General features: G+C 38.7%; 2 protein-coding genes across 2 annotated transcripts; both read right to left on the reverse strand.

Annotated features, from left to right (window-relative positions):
- Positions 1-1,673: 1,673 nt before the first annotated feature.
- LOC306754823 (transcriptional regulator QRICH1-like) lies at positions 1,674-12,372 on the reverse strand. The gene is made up of 12 exons (XM_079238912.1): positions 12,179-12,372; positions 11,254-11,543; positions 9,749-9,847; positions 9,496-9,636; positions 8,626-9,402; positions 8,362-8,539; positions 8,083-8,237; positions 7,076-7,190; positions 6,758-6,866; positions 5,307-5,455; positions 5,094-5,184; positions 1,674-2,919 (listed from the first exon to the last, which is right to left on the reverse strand). Exons 2-12 carry the CDS (start codon positions 11,506-11,508, stop codon positions 2,733-2,735), a joined length of 2,256 nt encoding a protein of 751 aa, XP_079095038.1. The 5' UTR covers positions 11,509-11,543; positions 12,179-12,372; the 3' UTR covers positions 1,674-2,732.
- A 766-nt stretch (positions 12,373-13,138) lies between these two features.
- Positions 13,139-20,583, reverse strand: qars1 (glutaminyl-tRNA synthetase 1). The gene is made up of 23 exons (XM_079238911.1): positions 20,315-20,583; positions 19,898-20,048; positions 19,582-19,691; positions 19,412-19,487; positions 19,258-19,322; positions 19,089-19,142; positions 18,471-18,534; positions 18,309-18,383; positions 18,120-18,205; positions 17,935-18,021; positions 17,248-17,347; positions 17,087-17,165; positions 16,762-17,001; positions 16,587-16,679; positions 16,346-16,483; positions 15,155-15,242; positions 14,902-15,048; positions 14,683-14,784; positions 14,495-14,587; positions 14,262-14,389; positions 14,108-14,174; positions 13,897-14,022; positions 13,139-13,740 (listed from the first exon to the last, which is right to left on the reverse strand). Exons 1-23 carry the CDS (start codon positions 20,423-20,425, stop codon positions 13,690-13,692), a joined length of 2,331 nt encoding a protein of 776 aa, XP_079095037.1. The 5' UTR covers positions 20,426-20,583; the 3' UTR covers positions 13,139-13,689.
- Between the last annotated feature and the right edge of the window lie 213 nt (positions 20,584-20,796).

Raw genomic sequence — 20,796 nt, forward strand, 5'->3', positions numbered from 1 at the left:
TATGTGCGGCAACATTTAGATGCTATTCCCCGTCTGGGGCCAGCTGTGGTGCACTGCAGGTGGGACTTCTGAAATTTAGCTAATCATCTGAGCTTCTGCCAGGAGTGCCACTGGAGAGGATTTTTATTTGACTGTGATTAAAGTCACTGCTCGTTTTTTGGGGGGGTTTTTTGTGATTCAGCGCGGGTGTTGGCCGATCAGGAACATTTGTGAGTTTGCTGTGGCTGACGCAGCTGTGTGTGAGGGGAATCCGACCAGACATCAGAGCTGCTGTGGAGGACCTGCGGCTGCATCGAATGTGGATGGTCCAGAATCTGGTGAGCCCATACAAAACCCTCAACTCTGATGAAAAAGTATCAAATATTTTACAAAAATGTATTTCGGTAAGATTTAAGATGTATAAATGGGAGCATTTTCACTTGGATTAGTTATTTAAAGGTTGTTTAAGTATTGATACCGTTAAAACATACTTATTTTGTATTTTTTTAAAAAAATCTTTTTCTTAATTAAAAAAAAAAAAAAATCAGAAATATCTACACAACACAAAAACAAATACACCATGTTGCTCTCAAGCATTTAGTGTCAGAACAGCAGAAAGCTGACATTTTACTGAAATTAAACATTCATGTCACTGCAGTGTTTAAAGTATGACCACAAACACATCACCTTGTACTAACTATGCACCTCACTGATTCACACCAGACAAGACACAGCCTTTTCATCACCTACTTGTTTTTTTTGTGTGTACTCAGAGGCAGTATGTGTTTATTTATCAGTGTCTGGCACACTGGCTCAGCGGGGGAGCCTCAACAAGGTGAGAATGCAGAAATAAGCTCCCACTGACAAAGAATTATTAGTTACTGACGTATGACAACATTGTAATAAAGTGTCTGTTTCCCAGCACAACATTGTAATAAAGTGTCTTGTTTCCCAGCAGGCCACAGGTCCCTGGAATCAGTCTGAATGCTAAGCAACGCATTAAAGATCGGCCTCACACATCCTCCGGACAGAGAAATGGAGGGAGGAGGACGCAGAGTTCACAACCTGGCAACCTACTGAGGAGGCTAATGCCCTTCCTGTCACAGAAGCAAGCTTCAACCAGTTCCTGAATGAAGAACAATATATTTATATATGCACAAAGTTACAAAAAAGAATTATTTTTGAAAGACTTGAATGCCATCTCCAGAAGGAAGAAAATAACTGGAGAAAAAAAAAATGCTTTGTATACAGAATGAAAGCGCCTGCAGGCACAAAACAAACCTATAAGGTAGTTTAATGCTTTCGACAGCTGAATGTATTCCTTCACAGAAAACCTGGTAGAATAACCTGTTGTATCGGGTCAAACCCGTTTCCTGCTGAGCCACCGAGATTCATGAGAAACAAAAGCTTCTACCTTTAAATGCAATGAAACACTGCAGGCTGAGCAGTTTCCAGGTCATGAACAAACTGTTTACCCACAATTTCTGCTGTGCAACTGGACAGTTTATTGCCTATTTAAAGTTTATTGTTTATTTACCTTCTCTAATGATGAAAGTGCTGTTGTGAGATGACTTAAGATTTTTTTTTTTTATTTCAAAAATCATTGTGCATTGTTTTATATCACACAATGCAGGCTATTGGTAGTTCAGGATGCATGTGCGGAACTGACACTAGAAAGGCAGACACATGGTATAGTGGCTGTACAAAAAACGGTCATGTTTCAAAAAACAGGCACTGCCATTCTCCTTTGATGACTGAAACATATTACAGTTCATGAAGGAGCTATGATTATTATACATAATGGGACATTAAGGACTAACCCTTTTTTTTTTTTTTTTTTTTTTAAAGAGTCTTTCATCTGTCTTAAAGTACAGCAGACATGTATGATACAACAGATCCCTCTTCAGGTGAGTCCTGGAGTTGTTCATGTCCTGAGGAGAGAAAAAGAATCCAGTAGAGGTCAGCGTCCTCTAACCTCCTTTTACCACATCTCCAGCATATGGCCAACGCTAGTAGCTGCAGGGTGAGCGCTTAAGTGTATTGTAGTAAAGTCAGTGGTTGATGAAAGTCCTCATGCGTTTAGATGCTGCTGGGCTCCAATAGAGGGCGTTACAGCTTGCCCAGCATTCACTTGCAAGAGTACATGTGTAAGAATGAAAAGTAAGCTCAGCAGAGACAGAAGCGAAAGATCCAGAAAGAAATTCACATTTTATGAAAATGGTTTTTTTAAGCCTATGTTTGGCTGCTTAATACCGTTGTAATACCATGAGGTATTCACTGTGGGACTTGATGGTGAGCAAGGCAGACAAGGAAAAACAAAGCAACAAAGAAGAAGAGAAGCAGCATAGCATAGGCCATCCCTAGTGAAAATATATATGATATTTACAGATTAAAATAAGGAGGAAACGAACAATCACTCTAGACTATTGGTGAGAAGAACCAACAGTTAAAATAATTAAATTAGAGTCCCGGTCCAATAAAAAAAAAAAAAAAAGAAAAAAAAAGAAAAAAAAGATCGGACACTTCTTCCTTTGGCCAAAACAAAAAGAAAAACAAAACATCTGTAAAGGTTGTATGGGTATGTACAGTCCATGTGTGTGTTTGTGTGTGAGACAGGCTAACACACCTTCAATACAAACATATACATGCCACCCCCTAAGACTTGGGGTGAGGATAGAAAACTACTCATCATGAGCGATCAAAGGCTGAGTGAAAAAAGGAGTGTACAGTCCATTTTTCCCCTTCCGATCCAACTAGTGCACACTCTCCGACATGTTAATGGCTTCCTGGATTTCACGCACGACAAGGATGCGGGCGAGCATCTGCTCAAGCTGCTCTTTTGGGATTGGCTGAGTTGAGTACCAGATGGGGCTATTAGGAGCCACCACTGGCTCAGGTGTCAGGTAGAAGGTGTCGTTGCGACCTTTAGCACTCTGCGGACTGAAAGAAACAAAGAACATGGTTGAGGTTAGTATTACAATGCATATGTGAGAAGTGTAAGTAAGTAAATATGCCTTCATATTTATATATTCATGGCAAATAGACGCAAACTACTTAAAAACACTTAACCGTTTTCTAAGAAACACACTGTCAGTTTGGCACACCTCCCTTGCTTTTCTGGGAGAAGTATCTCAACATTCTTAATTTTCTCCTATGTTTAGTAATCAGGATTTTGTTCCGCTTAGAGCAGACTCAGGGTTTAAAATCTGGGCATCCCAGGGAAAAGCAAAGATAGCAGATTTGTATAATGATAACAGGATCCTAATGTCGAAGAGCTCAAAACTAAATATGATGCCCTCCCCCCACCCCAAATTTTAAAAAAAATATTTGCAACTTAGCAGTTTTATTCTTCGCAAGCAGAAAAATGATCATTCACTTCCTTTTTTATCCTCTTGAGGAAAGCACTTTAAAGTCCTTGCTTTCTAAAGGGCAAGTCTTTGTTCTATATAAACTTTAAGTGAGCATATCCAAAGATTCTTCTTTATGTAATCTTCAAGCATAGAGAACAGATTTGCAGGTTGAAATAACAACTAAAGAATGGTCACAAGCATGTTTGGAGGCTCAGACACAATCAATAAACACAGGTTAGCAGACTGTAGATAACGCCATTGAAACTGCACTACTTTAATCCTAACATACCAGATACTTGTTTGAAATGTAAAGACTGCAAAGGCACTTAATGGTAAGGAAGTTCCTGTAAACCCTAAGAGGAGTCTGTTAAACATTTTTCCAAAGGATTTCACAGTTCCAAAAATGTTGAATTTTTATTCAACATTTGCTTTCTGGAAGCAAAATGCTGCATTGCAACATCATGGGAATCAGATGTTCCTTGCACGGTTTCACAATGGCTGAAAGGAATTATTTCTTCTCACTTTGGAAGAGAAAAGTCGTACAACTAAGAACCGACTGGACCAGTTTAATGAAATATGGACTCGCTTTTATAACTTTCTGGAGAAGAATATTATTTTTGTTGATGGTTGATTGAATGGTATAAATTAAGTGAATTATTTATTTTTATTATTACTACTACCATTTTTTTTCTTTGTATATCAAATGTTCCTTTTTCATATTGTGTTTTCTGGTTGTTTCTTTCTTTGTCAATGTTGTCTATATCAGAAAATCTTAATAAAAACATGTGGAAAAAAATAAATAAATAAATTTGCCTTCACAAGCTTTTCTACTGCTGCAGCCAACGAGTGTGTAGACATGTTTCTACTTATCTAATCACAGCAAATAAAAGTCTTTCCAGAAAAATTTTGTTTTTCAGTGACAAATGGTTCATTACTCCACTCGGCTTTAACATACACCAAGTAGCCAAACTACTTACTTAAACTGATCTAACTTTGTTTAGTTAATTTGTTTAATCTAAATGACTAAGAAAATGGAAGCTTTCATCCTAATTTAATTTAAATAAATTAGAATAATTTATGATTACCAGAGGAGGGGCTTGACCTTATTTGCATCTGCTTATCATTACATATTGAACTGGATCTATGTGTTGATTCTGGATAAGCACAAGTGTGCAGCTTCACACTGTTTAAATTTAAATGAAGCAATCACTGGTTTTTACGTTTTAAACTTTTAAAATGCATTTTCCTTCACATTTAGATATGACTGTTAAAATGTAAAGGTGGCAAGTTTCAAGGCTCTAAAGTTCTCATAGTTGGTTATTATGAAGAAGAAAAAAAAGAGCAAGTACTGACCTTGAAAAGATGAGCACAAGAGAGCAATTCTACAGCATTCCCGTTTTTTTTTTTTTTTTTGTTTTTTGTCAGTTGCCAAGCAACAGTGTTCCCTCACATGTATGCACTTCAGCAGAGTGCAACATATACTTTACCCTGCATGTTTCTTACACAAACTCACTGGATTTAAAGGTAGCAGTTGCGCTTCACTGATAAAAAGAATAAACTGACATAATTTATAAACTATAAACTGATGAACTGGTAACTACTGTGGACAGAATGAAAGGCATTGAGTGGCAGCGCACCTTAAGAAACTTCTGTTTGTTCCTTTGTTTTTCCTTTTTTTTAAGGAAACTTCTGATTTTGCACAGAAATTCTGACAACTTTGTCCACAGAAATATTAACATTTTGGACAATTTAGTGTCATTTTACCATTTGAAGAGGTAGAAATCATAGAGCTTGATTGGGCATCGCAGGGGGTTCTCTGGGTCTTCAAGCTGTTCTGAGTACATGTCATCCGTCACTAAATTTATATTTTTACAAAAAAAAAAAAAAAAAAGACAATACATATGTTAGTTAAATCTTTCAAATGAGGTGTTGACTATAAACAACTACGGACAATATAAGATTAATTCAGATTCTTACCTTTCTGCCCTATGAACCTGTCTGTGGATTTTAAATATCGGATGCTGGTGCTCTTGTCTTTGGGATTGTTGGGACTCTTCCTGGTGTGCCTCAGCACCTTTGAAAAGGCCACTTTTTGATGCTGATCCACTGATTTCAGGTGGAAATACCTACAATAAAGTATACATATTCAATACTGTAGCGAACAGCTGCAGAGGAGTAATAAAAACAAAACAAAACATCAACTCAGACTTTCATGTATTTTGTAAATTTGAAATTCATAAAATTTTTGGATTATTCGTGTTTATCAGGTGCTAACATGAAAATCTCAGTATCCAGACACATGAAATGCACATTTACCATTATAAATGCACCAATCTCTGAAAGATTGTCATCTGTTATATTGTGTTTGAGAATGTTCACTATTGATCATCATAACCCTGCCATGAAAAGCAAACCACTTCACAAATATGAAAATGCATTTTATGCAACGGAGGTCTGTAACCCAGACATCTGGCAGCCAGTGAGTTAATGTAGGTTGTTTAAATGTGCCTTTTTGACTAGACCTGCCTGGAGTTCCAGACCAATAAGTCAACGGTCTACTTCATGAGCCACGTACAGTCAGAAACTGTCAGATTTATGACAGGAGCAGTGTTGTAACTTCTTTTAACTGTTACAGGGCAAATAGGGCATGGGTGAGGGTGGTTGTGGGTGGGTGAAAGGGGATGTGTATGTGTGTTAGTGTTTTATCTATTTTTATCTATTTTGATGTAAATTGTTTTATAATGTAAAGCACTTTGTATTGTTTTTAAGCACGAAAAGTGCTATACAAATAAAGTTTGATTTGATTTGTACATGAACACATTCACTGAATAAGTTTACTTTGACGGTGAACGTTAAACTGAGTGCAACACATTTGTAAATAAAGAACTGGAATGTGAACTTGTTCAGACTCTGTGGGGTCCTGTAACAGTCATTACCTAATTTTTCACCAATTTCGCACTACGTCACCCACCATGCATTACGTGATAGTATAACAAACCAGCAATGCAACATCAGTGCAGTCCTGTCCCTAAATTGCAAGTGCAGGGGAAAGGAGGCTACCTGCATATGCAGCATGTGCGTCTTATGCTTTAGATTATTACTTCTGAAAATATTACTGTCTACAAATGATGGCAGCGAAACAACTAAAATGAACTGAACTTTGAACTAGTTAAGAATAGAAATGGTAAACTTTGAACATTAGTTCATTCAATTTGAAATTGAATGAACTAAGACATGAACTTGTTCCTGACAAGCTTGAACTCAATACTGGACAGTTTTTTTTTTTGTTTTTTTTTAACATCATCATCATGAGTCATTTTTTGACACTCCTGGCTCATATGCATACACCAAAAATTACCGTACATTTAACTATCCCTGATAAAAATGACTGCAGCATGCACAACATTTGAGAGCACCACGACACTCACTTGGTGTTGAAGAACATGAGTGTTGTCAGAAGTGTTGAGGGAGAGTGTGCTCCCAGCTGTTTACATTCCCATAACATCTCCTCCGTCACGTGACTGGGGATAACATAGCCTGGTGGGAGAGGTAAAAAGCAGATTATAAAAAGTTGGATAACAAAACTTTGTAGCCATCTCAAAATAAGCTCAATAGGACTTACAAAAATAAGAAGAGTAAGAAACAAATCATTTATAGAACATTCAATGAATTTCACAGAAAAACCCTGAATATAATTCACATCAGAAACACGTTGGATTTTATAGGGGAAAAGACTTTTGGCACACCTAGTGGATGAATAGATGGCCTCCAGGGCTCCAGGATTTGATGCAGACTTTGAGCAAAGCGAGTGTAGTACTGATCAGAGAAAATATCATCCACACGACCATTATCAAAAAGATACTGCAGGAAAAAAAGAGGGATGCAGCTCATCAGCATTGTCATAAAAATGATCAACAAACTCTTTAAATCAAGTCTGTGGGTTTTAATAACATCCGGCAGTAAAAAAGCTATGAAATGTATATTTCCTGTCTGCTCAACATCCACTTCCAACCCTGCATTTGGTTTGTTCTTTCTAGACTACTGGCTGGTTTAATATGGCTTACATGTGTGAAAACAACTATCAAAATGTTTTGGGCATCCACTAACCTTCTGTCATGATTTGCTCTATCTGCCAATCACTGAATATGTTTATACTCAACTGGTCTCATGCTGTGGCATCAATAATCCCAAAACAGACAGCATTAATAAACAATAAAAATACTGCTGAAATTAGCCTTAAAATATTGTTCCAACCACCAATGTTTGGTGGCTATAAAAAAAAAAAAAAAGTGAATATAGCAAATGAAACATACATGTGATGAAAATCAGCATGACCACAGAGTGAAACAACAGAAAATTCTTATAGCTGATCAGAAAAGTATGGCGTGTCAATACGAACCACCTATAAAGTTTTGTGTTTAACATTACAAAGCGAGTGTGCTTGTTTTTTTCTTTCTGTCATGCAGTAATACCAACACTATACAACTTAAACGCTGAAAATCTCAGTTTTAGTTTTATTTTGATGGCAAAAATCAGTGTATGGTCACTAGATGTGTTTTTAATAGTCTAGTAGCTTAAACTGCCCACGACTGCTTTGGTGAAAAGGCCTTTGGAATTTCAAGTGGCTCAAAAAGCCAAACGGCCAAGTCTTGTGAAGTTCTGAGTATTATTCTATATTCCTGCCAATAAATCAACCTTAATTTGAGAGGGTTTTAATTCTAATGAAGAGCCAATAATGTGCATGAGAACTCACTTTTTGTATGCACAGAAAAACGTAATGAAGAACATCAGCTTCATATGCTTCCCCTTCCAGTCCCCGGGCCTCCGTTGTCATCATAGACAGACCCATGCAGAGTTCTGCAACTGCACATGACACCAAGTCCTCCTGGAAACGCAGTACCTGGCGTCCTAAAATACACAAAACACCATATATTAGAATGCTAAAAGTAAAAGAAGAAGAAATGGAAATATGCTGACATATGCATTGAAGAAATAACTGTTTTCACTCTTATGAATGAGCATTCCCACTTACGGCCAATCGGTGCCAGTTTATTCTTGTCAGATTTGTCCAATTCTGCATTTTTCCTTTGAGCCCAAAGCCTCCACACGTCCAGTCCCTCTTCTGGCTTCACAGTAGCAGGCAGCAGCAGCTCCTGCACCTGCACTTGCTGCTGCCCCTGACCATCCACCGCTGCTACGACCGTCTGACCCTACATGAACATAAAGTATTGTTCACTTTGTTAGTCTGACATCTACATGAGGAAAACCTAACAAAGCTGAGTACTTGTGTCATTACCTGTAGCTGCTGTGCATCCTGCCCTGACAGCCCCTGTGTGTGCAGCACCTGCTGCTGTGGGTCCCAAATAAGGGACTGTGTTGTATTTGAGTATCCCTGTACAGCTACAGGGATGTGAATGTTTCCATTCATCAGCTGAGCAGGGAAAAGCGTGTTTGCAGCCAGTGTGTGCACCACCTCTTCCTGGCTGCCCATTCCTACAGAGCTTGTTATGCTGGAAACGGCTTGTGCCGTCTGACTTTGACTGGCAGGGTTCTTTAGCTTGTCGTTTTCCACTGTGACTTGCGTGGGCATTGTGGTCATTGTTGTAGTGTTCGCTCCAGCAACCTGCACTGTTCCATAAGCCTCCTGAGGGATGGCAATATGTGTCACCTGTTCACGGCCTCCAGAACCAGCAGGTGCAGAATACACAGGGATTGTCCAGGTCTCTCCTGTGGGACTAGTGATAGTACCAGTGGCACTGTAAAGGTGGGAACTGTCCACAGTTAGGAAGTCTGGCCGGAGGGACACATAACTTTGCTGCTGGCCTTGCCCCTGAGGGATAGCCAGGACAGTGGCTACTTGCTGGCCAGGCAGCGCATAGGACACAGTGATGGGCATGTCCACTTTACGCTTTTTGGCTGGCTGGAGAACACTTCCTCCTTGGGATGTCGCAACTGCAGTTCCCATTACTCTTCTCTCGCCACTGTCCTGCTGCTGGGTGGGTGAGAGGGCGCCCACTGTTTGGATTTGGATCTGTTGTCCTCCTGCGACAGCAGCAACCAGCTGGGCTTGCAGCTAAAACAAATAGAGTTAAAGGTGATAATTGGATAACTGACTTAATGGAGCTGATACAACGGTGCTGTCATGTTGTGTTGCTAGTGAGCCCACCTGTTGGTGCTGTTCCTCTGTCAGTTCCCCCGGTTGAATAAGCTGTGCAGTTGTTACACCTTGTAGCTGCTGATGGGATCCAGAGGGCACTTGGAGAACCTGGCCAAGCATCTGGCCTTGCTGTTGACCCTGAATCTGCACCTGAAAAATAAACATTACAGTCCAGCATTAAAAGGACAGATGATTGTGTGGCCCAAGACTAGTGTGAGTTGAGTTGAAATACTCAATTTAAAGGTAGAATAAATCTGCAGACCTGTACAATCTGTTGCTCTGTGCTCTGCTGCACAGCCTGCTGCTGAGATGGGGACTCCTGTATCTGCTGCTGCTGCTGTGGCTGGACCTGAATCTGGACCTACATCAGAACACAGCGCTTGTAACAGAGATTCACACCAAGGACGAATTATTTAATTAACAAAAAAAAAACAAACAAACAAAAAAAAAACCCAACTTTTTTAACTAAACTAAGCTCAAACCTGCAGAGGTTTTTTTTTAGTTTTTTTTTTTTAAATTATTTCTAAAGCAAAATTTTTGCTCATTAATAACCTGACATCAACCATTTAATAAGCATGAGTGTAGCAAATAAAAAATAAAAGAGTTAGCAATAACATTCTGGTTGGTCTTGACTTTTCTGTTATGAAAGTTGAAAAGGGCACTAGCAAAACTTTAATATAAAAGGCTCATAACATTTGGTTTATAGCCAAATACTTTAAAGGCAATCTCAATACCTACAACGCACTCAGAGAAAATAGGAGAAAGGAGGCCTGCCAGACAAACGATAAGTTATCATCAGCATCTGTAACTTCTGAAGGGGGTGTGACACATACATCCTACACTCTAAAGGGAATTTTGTAATTAGTTTGGCAACTGAGTGTACTTTGTCACAACCATGCAATGTTCATATGACAGAAATAATAATATTCTGCTGTCCGACAACAAAACAAGGGTTAAATGATGATGCTGTGTCGCACTTTGTATGTAACTGATTGATTTAAAATGACGGTTTTGAAGCAAAACATCTAATCTTGTTAAATGCTTCTCACCTCTCCTCCACTGCATCTTGTTGGGTGGAAGGGACAGAGATGCAAACAGAGGAGTCAAATAGAGTTTGAGCAAATAGCGAAATGAGATATGGGGTCATAACATTTAGTGGCAATTGGGAGTTGAAGCATTAGTGGTACAGCGACATTTCTCTCATTTCCATGGTTGCCAAATCTTCCTGATCGGTGCCACAAAACTTCCTTGCCAAACCAAGTTCTTGACAAAAAAAAAGTTCAGATTTTCTGCATCTTGGCCCATTACACATTGAACCTTGAACAAAGCAACTGAAGAAAATGTAACCCTCTTTCTTGCTTAATCATTTTCACTGACAAGAAACTTCACTTTAATTTTTTTTTTTTTTCTTTTGTTAAACCACCAATCCTCACTTGTATTGGTTTGTCCTACAAATTAGAAAACGTACATGTGACATTAAATCAATGTAAAGTTGCTGGTGCCTGAATGAAAGCAAAGAATCTCAGAAATGATAATGAACAATTTTCTCACATAATTTAAAAACAAGAACGGAAATTAATCCACTTGAAAATTTATATAAAATACTGTGTAGTTCTAAAAGGTGACATATAATTCCACATAATCTGAATTAAAACTATAAATACAATTTCATCATAATTTATTTTATGGCTATTTTAATGTTTAGTGCTACAATAACTTGATTTAGTCGGGCTTAGAGAATAAACTAGTCTCAATATACTTGTTTACCGGACATGCCAGTTCCAGCAATGACCCTGCCACCTCTGTGCTGTCTGTGTAGATGCAGTTGGCCTCCTGTTGGTAGACCATAGTGGTAGTTGTAGTAGTAGCGTCTCCACTCTGTTGGCTGAATTCCTGCAAAGCATCTGGACCTTTGCTGGCCAATGACTCCAGGAACTCTTTCATGCGATGCTGAGGGATGCTTCTAGCTTTCTGCCTCACCAGCTCTTCATAGGAGCCTGTGCCGTCCATGGAGTTGTTCATTGCTGCAGAAAGTGTTTTCTTTTGCAGAAAATAACCTGTAAGTGAAAGGGAGTGTGTGTCAACTTTAATGTCCAAGCATTTATAACAAAACTAACACTTCGCCATTCATTAAATGTCAAAACTCTTGACATAATCGTAGAAATATATAATATCAGGACACGAATACTGCCCTACCATGATTCTGACTAATAACTCACTGATTGCTGCTTACAGACGTCTTAATATGAAAGGGTTAATTCTGGCTGAGCGTAAACGAGCTGGGACAAAAGCGCGGTCACTTTCCAAATCTCACGGCGCAGTCAAAATTGGAATAGAAAGGGCTGCATCTTAAAACAAGCCAGTTTAAAACAGAAATAAACCAACTGATATACATTCAGCTCGCGGTCTCTATAACATCTAATCAAACAGCTGATCACACAACATGCTAGGTTAGCCAGGTATGTGGCTAACTAGCCGCGTGTTGTTTGCATATTGGACCCGACCAGTACATTTAGAATACTCGTTAATGCCATTATAGCCACAAATGACAAGATGTTCCCTTCGCAACAAGTGGCACCTTTGCTGAAAACTACGACATATGGGAACCCTTTCTGTGAAATGGACATTACCCATAACATTTTACTGAATTCTGCAAAGCTAACAAGCTAATATTAGCAGGCGCGTTGGCTACCTCTTGTCCAAAACTGGCCGAGGTTTGAGCCGCCCTCAAGCACTTCTCTGCTCTCAAAACGGCTCTCCGCTTCTCGCGGTCAGGAAAGCGAAGTGCTAGAAATGTCTTCGGGTATGGCTTGGTTCTGTTTTGTCGTGGGTATCTCTAGATGAACCTGTAGTTTTTCTTTCTCTATTAGTTATATTTCGCTGGGCGCCATCTTACAACAGTGCCTCCAGACCAATCGGCTACCGATTTGTAGCTCTGATATGTTGTCGCGGTATTACAGTGCGATAACATCGCGAGAACAGGACCTTTTACGGTAACTTTTTAAAGGAACCTCACGCGGGGAAGGATGCCGCCAAGATGGAGGAGATGTCGGACCACCTTAAATCGCAGTTATGTCAGAGAGACACTCCAACTGGTTCATTGGCTTCTGGATCTTTTAAGGTGGTTCTGAAAGGATGCCCTAAATATTTTGGTGGTGTTTGGGAGACTCTGGGAAGTTGAGGGTTAATTCCCACGCACAACAGTGCGACATGGTGTAAATCCACCCTGCCTAATGTGAACCAAATATACTGTAATGTTTATTTTGTAATAGTTTACAGCATAATATAGCACTCGTATTTCAGAAATAAATTTTAAAAAGTTCATAATTATAGCACAGCCTACAATATGTGTACTGATTCATAATAAATTGCAATATTATGGTTTATGAAGAAAAGCACATCTTTTATCATATTGAAGCAATAGCAGTGCTTCTCAGATATTTTAAATGGTTATTAATGATCATACTGTTTCATACAACAGCAGAACAAGGATATTGGCATGAGATGTGCTCTAAAAAAATTAAATGCTGAAAAAGATCCAGGACTGAACACTATAATACATTGAAGATTGGTTTAATGAATATTAATGTTCACGTGAAAATGTGTACACCCCATACTCACAATTACTACAGAGAAATATTTTCTATTTTTGTAGCATAATTTATTGTTTTGTATTGTTTCTGTTAATAGGACTGATCTGAGTCTTAAAAAAATGGGGGTGTGGCAGTGGCCCACCACCTTTGTAATGAAGTTTAATATGGCAATTAAGAGCATCTCTTCGATGTAAAAGTAGTCGCGTGTCCATATAAAATTTAATAGAAAAAGGTTATTGTTGAAGTGATCCAAGCTGCTTAAATTTTAAAAGAACAGTTTAAGTTATTATTTTAAACAGAAATACAAAAAAAATTAGGAGGACTTTATGACTAACTGATAAAGCTAAGACAGCTCAAAAGGACAATGTCATTGCAGCTTTTGGTGCAATTTTTAAAAAAAAAAAAAAAAAAAAGGAAAAAAAATTACCAGTGGGACATTTGTATGAAAGAGAAGTGCCATTTCTAAATGTTTACAGCGTTTAATTTGATCGGTCTCAGTCACAAAAGTCTGTATTCTTTCCGAGATTACATAAGAATCGATGCAAACAATTCAGACATGTATCTGAGGGCTCATAGGAAGCAAGAAGTGCACTTGATGTTAAGTCATTCATCAGATCTTCCCAGGGTCCTCTTTGAGGGTAACTGTCCTGTTGAAGACAATCTGCAGGGAAAGAAAAAATTACAGGTGCAGTTAGTGCTCACTATCAGCATGCTTTAATACAGAGGAGTATAATGCACCATTTCTCCATTCAAGTAAAAATAAAATGGTTGCTTGTTTTTAATCAAACAGTTTTAAAGTTGCTTAATCTTTCAGTACCTTCTCTGCTGTGCTGTCAGGGTCCACTGAGAAGTAACCAACCCTCTCAAACTGGAATTTGTCAAAAACATTTGCTCCCTTGACTGAGATATCCACTAAGGCACTGCTGATCACCAGCAGGGAATTCTAAATGACAGAAAAATAAGAGCCATACAGTCACTACACAGATACAACCCATCTTTTCTGCTACGGAAGTTCAAAAGGTACTCACCGGATTGATGTCACTCAAAAAGCCATTTGGTACTTCCGATGGATCTTCTGGATGTTTGTGCAGGAATCTGTCAAAATGTGAAGACCATTCAGTTAAGCCTTTTTTACCCCCGTTTTACAGTAAGTTAGCTCCGACAGTGGTTGTTTGAACTTACAGCCTTTCATAGAGACGCACTTCGCACACCAGCGGCTGGCTGACCCAGTGGATGAAGGCCTTTGGTTTCTCTGCAGTCTCCGAACTGCAACAGGTCACCTCCAGTTCCACCACCTTACCCTGAGAGTCCTGACAAGTACAAAGAATTTCAGGACATATGTGTATCAGGAGACTGTTTTTCTAGTTTTACTTTCAAAATCTGTAAAATGTACTAGGTAAAACTTAGCATCTTACCTTAATGACCTTCTGGACAGTAATGACATAGCCAGCATGTCTCAGGCCAACAGGCTGTTCTGGAGTCAGACGCTTGTAGCCCTTCTCCATCACCTGCAAACCACAACAGGTTAATGATAATATTCTGTCCAAAGTCCAGCAATGACCCAAAAACTTGCATGTGTACTCTGTCTATCTTTTTCTCTAACCTGTCTGAAATCAGTCTGTTCAATGAAGATTGTCTGTGTAAACGGAACCGTGTGGCTGCCTTTGGACTCACTGGCCGGAAAGTCTGGTACTCTTACGTCTGACTGAAAAGTCAAAAGACAAACACAAAGACAAAGAGCTTAAATATAAAGTAGACGACACAAAATTAAAAAATAAATTCCTCAGGAGACACTTGATCGTGAATCGTCTGCTATACTAACCTTTGCGTTCTGAGGAAGGTTAGTTATGGTGACTTTGAGTGGCTCCAGCACAGCCATGACTCGTGGAGCAGTTTCATTCAGAACATCCCTCACACAGGACTCCAGCAAGTGGGGCTCTGTTGTCGTCTGGGAAACGGTGACTCCCACCTGTAAGAAAGGCAAATCATGGTTACATCACAACATCATGCTTCCATATGCAAGTATGTGCTGTTGTATCCAGCAGGTCATTGTTTCAACCTTTCTGCCATCCTACCCGTGCACAGAAGTTATTGATGGCCTCTGGAGGGAAACCTCTTCTCCTTAGGGCAGTTAACGTGAAGAGTCTGGGATCATCCCAGTCTCTGTAATAAACAGATACAAAAAAAAAGGTAACTTGATTTTAAAGAAAACTATCTGTGTAAAATAAAAGCAAAGTTTAAAAGTTTAAACCACAAAGTAATATGATCTGAAGCTGCTCCTAGTGGCTGTTTTTTTTTTTTTTTTGAATGTGCAGTGTTTAATTTTAAATTATGGAGTGTTGTTTGTTGTTTTATTGTTCAGCAATTTGGGCAGCTGCTGCTGTAGAAATGTGCTATTTAAATAAACTTAAATCGAGGGATTTCTTGTCAGGAATGAAATACACTTTTATACTTACACTTTTGTCAGCTATTAAAGTAAGATTTTTTTTTGTTTGTTTGTTTGATTAGTTTTTTGTTATTTAACGGTACTCTATATTCACAAATGTTACATGCTCTATTCTTACATCACAATAAACTTACAGAAAAACCCACCAGTCCATCTTTGCCCATCATATTTTTTTTAACCTGTAAAGCTTCATTAAACCATAAAAGAGACACTGTTTATTTTTGTTGAGCAAAACTTCTGTGGTGTTAAAATGGGCAATGTATTGAGAGTAAACAGCTCAGACAGGACTTCCCCTTAGCTCTGCATAAGGCAAGCTATTGCCAATAGGAATCAACTTGACACATTGCGTTCATCCTGAATTGCTCCATTCTTTTTTGCAAGTTTTTACTGAATCTTTATCCAAACCTAAACAATACGATCCTTTGTCTTTTAAATTTTGAGGATGCAGCTGTAAAAATATACTTGTTCTGCTGTAGTTCTGCTGTAGCTTTTACATTAATCAGAAAGCATCAGATTTGTAAGAGTGTGTTAAGTGTGACAGATATAACTCAGCTGTTCCTTTCAAAAGCAGATGAGATTTATTGAAACAGTGACAAGGAAACAAGAAACATGGTGACGGCAAATGCCAGTCAATCTTCATTTACAACATATAACCTGCTTATTTTTATACAAAATAATATGAGATCAGTGTTTTTAAAAATGTTTAAGTCAGTTTCATAATGAACTGTGAAGAAATACTTTGCAGCCGTACCATAACTTAGATGAATAACATGCTGATGAAGAAATTAGTCAAATATAGCTAAAAGAAAAGGTTGCTTACCTGACTACACTAGTGTCAACCAGCTTGATGATTTTCCTCTTAGACACGACAGTGTAGGTGAGGTTCAAGCGGCCATATTCCCACTGAACAGGGCAGTACACATCCAGAGCATTACACAGCCAGTAATATGATGAACGCCTGAGTGACAATCACCAGAGCAAATCAATAACATGAACCTCTTACAGCAGCTCAAAAACAAAAAAGTCAAATTTATACAAAGATCAAAGCATTTTTTGTGTACCTGGCTTGAAACTCTTTGGTGCACAGTGAATGTGTGATGTTTTCGATGGAGTCACACAAACAATGGGTGTAGTCATACGTGGGATAAATGCACCTGAAAGAAGATAAGTGAAGAAGATGTGAGTAATTCACACCTCACAAAGTTAAAATAAGTACAGTGGCTCTGGTTTTCATACCATTTATCTCCAGTCCGATGATGTGCCGTATATTTGATTCGGTATGCCACAGGGTCCATCTTCCCATCCTCCATGACCATCTTCATCCTGAGTGTTGCCTCTCCTTCTGCAAACAAGCCCTTCTTCATCCTCTCAAACAACACTAGAGACTCTTCAACGGGTCGGTCTCTCCACGGTGATGGAGGAACGTTATGGCCCTTCAGCTCATCACCCTTCTGATGGCACACATACGCATGACCCCTGAATGCAGACAAGGAGGGGAATCAACAAACTTCTGGTCACACTCCTGCGCCTACATACACAGCTTTTCCCATCCTCCACTCACCTGCGGATGAGCTCCACAGCAAGTTCGTAGAGCTTATCAAAGTTGTCTGATGCGTGTGTGACAGCAAAAGGTTCATAGCCTGTTTAAAATAATAGTGTTGGTAAGAAAGTTATTCATGAATGATGAGTGACTGATAATACCTCAACAGGCTTATTACTCACCCAGCCACTCCACCATATCCTTGATGGCAGTGAAGTACTTCTCCTCCTCCTTCTCGGGATTTGTGTCATCATACCTCAAGAAACAAATTCCACCGTTTGCCTACAGGAGGAGGAAAGGTTTAGAGAAAACAGCTGCATTCCAGAAAAAAATAACCACTTCCTACTCCAAATAACATGGCATATCCAAAGCAAACCAAGTAATTTTCAATAAATACGTGGACTTAATCCTGGATTTTAGTCTTGTTTTGAAAGTAAAACTACTTTTCTTCTCTAAACAGCTAAAATCTATCTAAATGTTACAAAGACTGCATCACAGATGCTTGAAAACAGAAAAATATATTTCTACAAGCCCTCTAAATATTTCTGTATAAAGATGCCTGTGAATGCCTGAAGGCTCTTTTAGACTCTTGTGGGGTGTCAATCAAAACCTTGCAACACTTATTGGATTTGTTAAGATAAGAAACTTACTATTACTATCTGTTTATTCATGTGTCTAAAACATCTGCCACATATTTACCTTCTTCATATATCTTGTTATCCATTACCCTCCAAGTTTTTGTTTTGTTTTTCACCATCCTGTAATGCTGTTTATTATAACTTATTGATACTTTGTTGTCATTTGTATACAAAGCAAAACAGCGTCAGACACAGTTTCACAATAATCAAACAGAACAAAATGGCTTGTACCTTTGCATAACCGAAGTTAAAGTTGATGGCTTTGGCGTGTCCAATATGAAGGATACCATTGGGCTCAGGAGGAAAACGCGTGCGTATCTGAAGGAGTTAAGACACAGACAACAGCTAGATACTACAGTGAAAATGACCTACTTTTGTCATTTCCTTTGTTGAAATAAGAATTATAAAGCTGGTACCTGTCCACCAGTGATCTCCAAGTGTTTTTTAAGTAGGTCCATTGTGCTTGGTGTGAGCACATAACCCTCAGTTTTGTAATTCTCTCCTATGTGACCAAGGGCAATATAAAACATCAGTCAATGAACACATGAATAATTCTAAATGCAATAAGATAATAGTCAGATCATTCAGGTGTTAGTTTGGCTCACCTGGTTTATGAAACTTCAGTGCTTCTCCTCTAAGCTGCTCCATGAGAGACTTACCCTCCTCAGACATAACATCACCTAAACAACAACAACAAAAAAAACCTGTTTAAATGTTCTTAAAAAAAAAAAAAAAAGTTACGCTTGTCTGCTTTCACTTATACAAACCATTCATTGTAACTTCCTCTTTCCTAATCTTCACATCATTCTCCGCAACTTTTACTTTTTGTGCCTACAAAGTGATGGAAAGAAGAAATATCAGGATGCAGTGATTAAAAGAAATGGTTATAGCATTGGGTAAACATGCACACTGTTTTGTTTTTTTTAGGTGTAACAAGATGATCAACACTCATGATGACTGTGTGGCAAATAAATACAGTCAAACGAAATGGTTCGTGAAGCCCTTTAAAATCAACAGGATTACTGAGACAATTACTCAGAATCAGGTGTTCAATTAAATCATAATAAACAAACACAATATAACAAAGCTAATGACAAACACACGGTTATAATAAGTTTAAATTTCTGTATCATAATAATTTCTAAATAAAGTTATAACTTAAGGGTACATGGTGGAAAAAGTAAACAGACTGGTAGTAATATATAACTGAACCTCCATTTTCCCACTAAATAGCACAAAGGATAATAATGTTACAGCTGCACTTTAGTCAGATCGTGTAGCTACAGTTGTTAGAAGTTCAAATCATTTTAAGAGTGACTGAGACACTTTGCCTCCAGAAATGTTTTTTTAAAAAAAATCCCTTTCAACATTGTGCTCCACCCTACCTTTGGTTTCTTCTCCAGGTCAGCCTCTGTTTTGGGTCCTAAAAGGTGCAAAACCTTGAAGATCAAAGGCACAATTTATTACATTATGCAGGAAGACAAATTATACCTGTGAATATTTGAACATAATAGATGTATATCAACTATCAAATGTTCTTTTCATCAAACCCACCTGCATGTCCACCTCATTTTTGATCACCTTTCCATCAGCCCACTTAAGAGCAGAACGTGCTTCACCTGCAACAGACATAAAAAGTCAGTAACTCTGCTTCTCTAATCAGCTTTAATGGCTGCAATAACAATCGCTTAAACAAGTGAAATGATACCCATTAGGATTCCCATGTTGAAGCGATACCGCTCCTTCAACAGCTGCTCCTTGTGCTTTTTGATCACAGACTCAACCTGCAAAACATTCCACTGTCACTATACGCACCACAATGGGGTTGAAGTTTGTAATAAGAAAATGCTTTTCATCAGCTGATGATCATCGACTTACAGCCTCCTCAATCTGCTCCGGTGTTACGACAACCCCTACACCACATGCATCATCAAACTCATTTTGGTTTAAAGGGTCATGAGGGTGATTCTTCACAAAATCCAAAGCAGCTGTGAAAAGAATTTGAACAAAATATCAGAACTAAGGAGGCAAATCAAATAATTCGGCTCTGATTCATCAAAACACATGTCTGGTGCTCACTTGGTTTATTTCAATGACACACCCGCTGTGTTTATACTAAGTTCTGCAAGTTCGGCTATGAGTTTTGGTGTTTATTCAGTCAAGATTATGCATGTAAAAACATGTTGGCAATTACCTGCCAGCTGCAGTTCTGTGCAGATTTTGCGTTGAGCTATATTGTCAGCGAGAAATGCCAGACGCTTGGTGTCCTTAAGGCGAGATGCCATACTATACAGCAATGTACCCATTGCCTTGTCCACTCCTGATGCCCCATGGACACGCTGGGCCTGTGGACGCCAACAAGGGAAAAGTTTTGCTTTCTCCTTTAAAGAATATGTGCTATATTCTGTGTTACAGTGCAGAAAAACAAGGAAAAGCAATGGCAGTCTAAACATAAGCAACAAAACTAACCTAAGCGTGGATCTAAGTTATGAAAGCGAAAGAAGTTAGCTTTAATATTAAATAACTACAGTACCTTTCAAATTGAAAAGTAATAAAGAGTGGATCCGTGTGAGATATTTACAGTATGACAGCCACATTTCGCGGACAATACCTGAACAACAGCGTCCTTCAGGACAGAAGTCAACACTTCATTTTTCAGCGTTTCTTTCGCTTTCTGCTCACTAAGCCCAATTGAAGTGAAAAGTGTCAAAGTATCCGCCATTTCTCCGCTTGTGAAATCGGAACCACACAGACACACTGCCGCCGCACACCACTCGCCTTCTCAGGGAAAGAAGAAGCAACTTCCTGTACAATACAAGGGGGAAAAGTGTTACAAATTATATTAGCCAATAGAGCTCTGTGGATGGAAAAACATTGACCAATTGCAAATGACTTTTTCCCAGATTTCCGCCTACTATGAAGAAGAAAACCAACCACAAGTTTGTTGACATCAGCGAGGGAGGGGCTACAGAAATCTGGGTAATGTTGCATCAGATTGACATGTCATTCGTTCCTGGTCATAAATTTGTTGTAAAAAAAAAAAAACATAATTATGTTTTCATGTTGTATAAAATGTTTATTTACTACTAACTA

The sequence above is a fragment of the Telmatherina bonti genome, assembly GCF_933228915.1.
Source record: "Telmatherina bonti genome assembly, chromosome: 4".
Lineage (NCBI taxonomy): Eukaryota > Metazoa > Chordata > Actinopteri > Atheriniformes > Telmatherinidae > Telmatherina > Telmatherina bonti.

What these genes read in the sequence shown, in the direction of transcription:
- LOC306754823 (XM_079238912.1), bottom strand. Translation starts at nt 11,508, where the DNA reads ATGAACAACTCCATGGACGGCACAGGCTCCTATGAAGAGCTGGTGAGG. An exon ending in TGCTGGAACTGGCATGTCCG is followed by an intron (nt 9,848 to 11,253) that starts GTAAACAAGTAT and finishes GTTCTGATGTAG; the next exon opens with GTCCAGATTCAGGTCCAGCC. An exon ending in CAGGTTCATAGGGCAGAAAG is followed by an intron (nt 5,185 to 5,306) that starts GTAAGAATCTGA and finishes ATATAAATTTAG; the next exon opens with TGACGGATGACATGTACTCA.
- qars1 (XM_079238911.1), bottom strand. Translation starts at nt 20,425, where the DNA reads ATGGCGGATACTTTGACACTTTTCACTTCAATTGGGCTTAGTGAGCAG. An exon ending in TGAAGGACGCTGTTGTTCAG is followed by an intron (nt 20,049 to 20,314) that starts GTATTGTCCGCG and finishes TGGCGTCCACAG; the next exon opens with GCCCAGCGTGTCCATGGGGC. An exon ending in TCAATAACTTCTGTGCACGG is followed by an intron (nt 15,049 to 15,154) that starts GTAGGATGGCAG and finishes CCTTTCTTACAG; the next exon opens with GTGGGAGTCACCGTTTCCCA.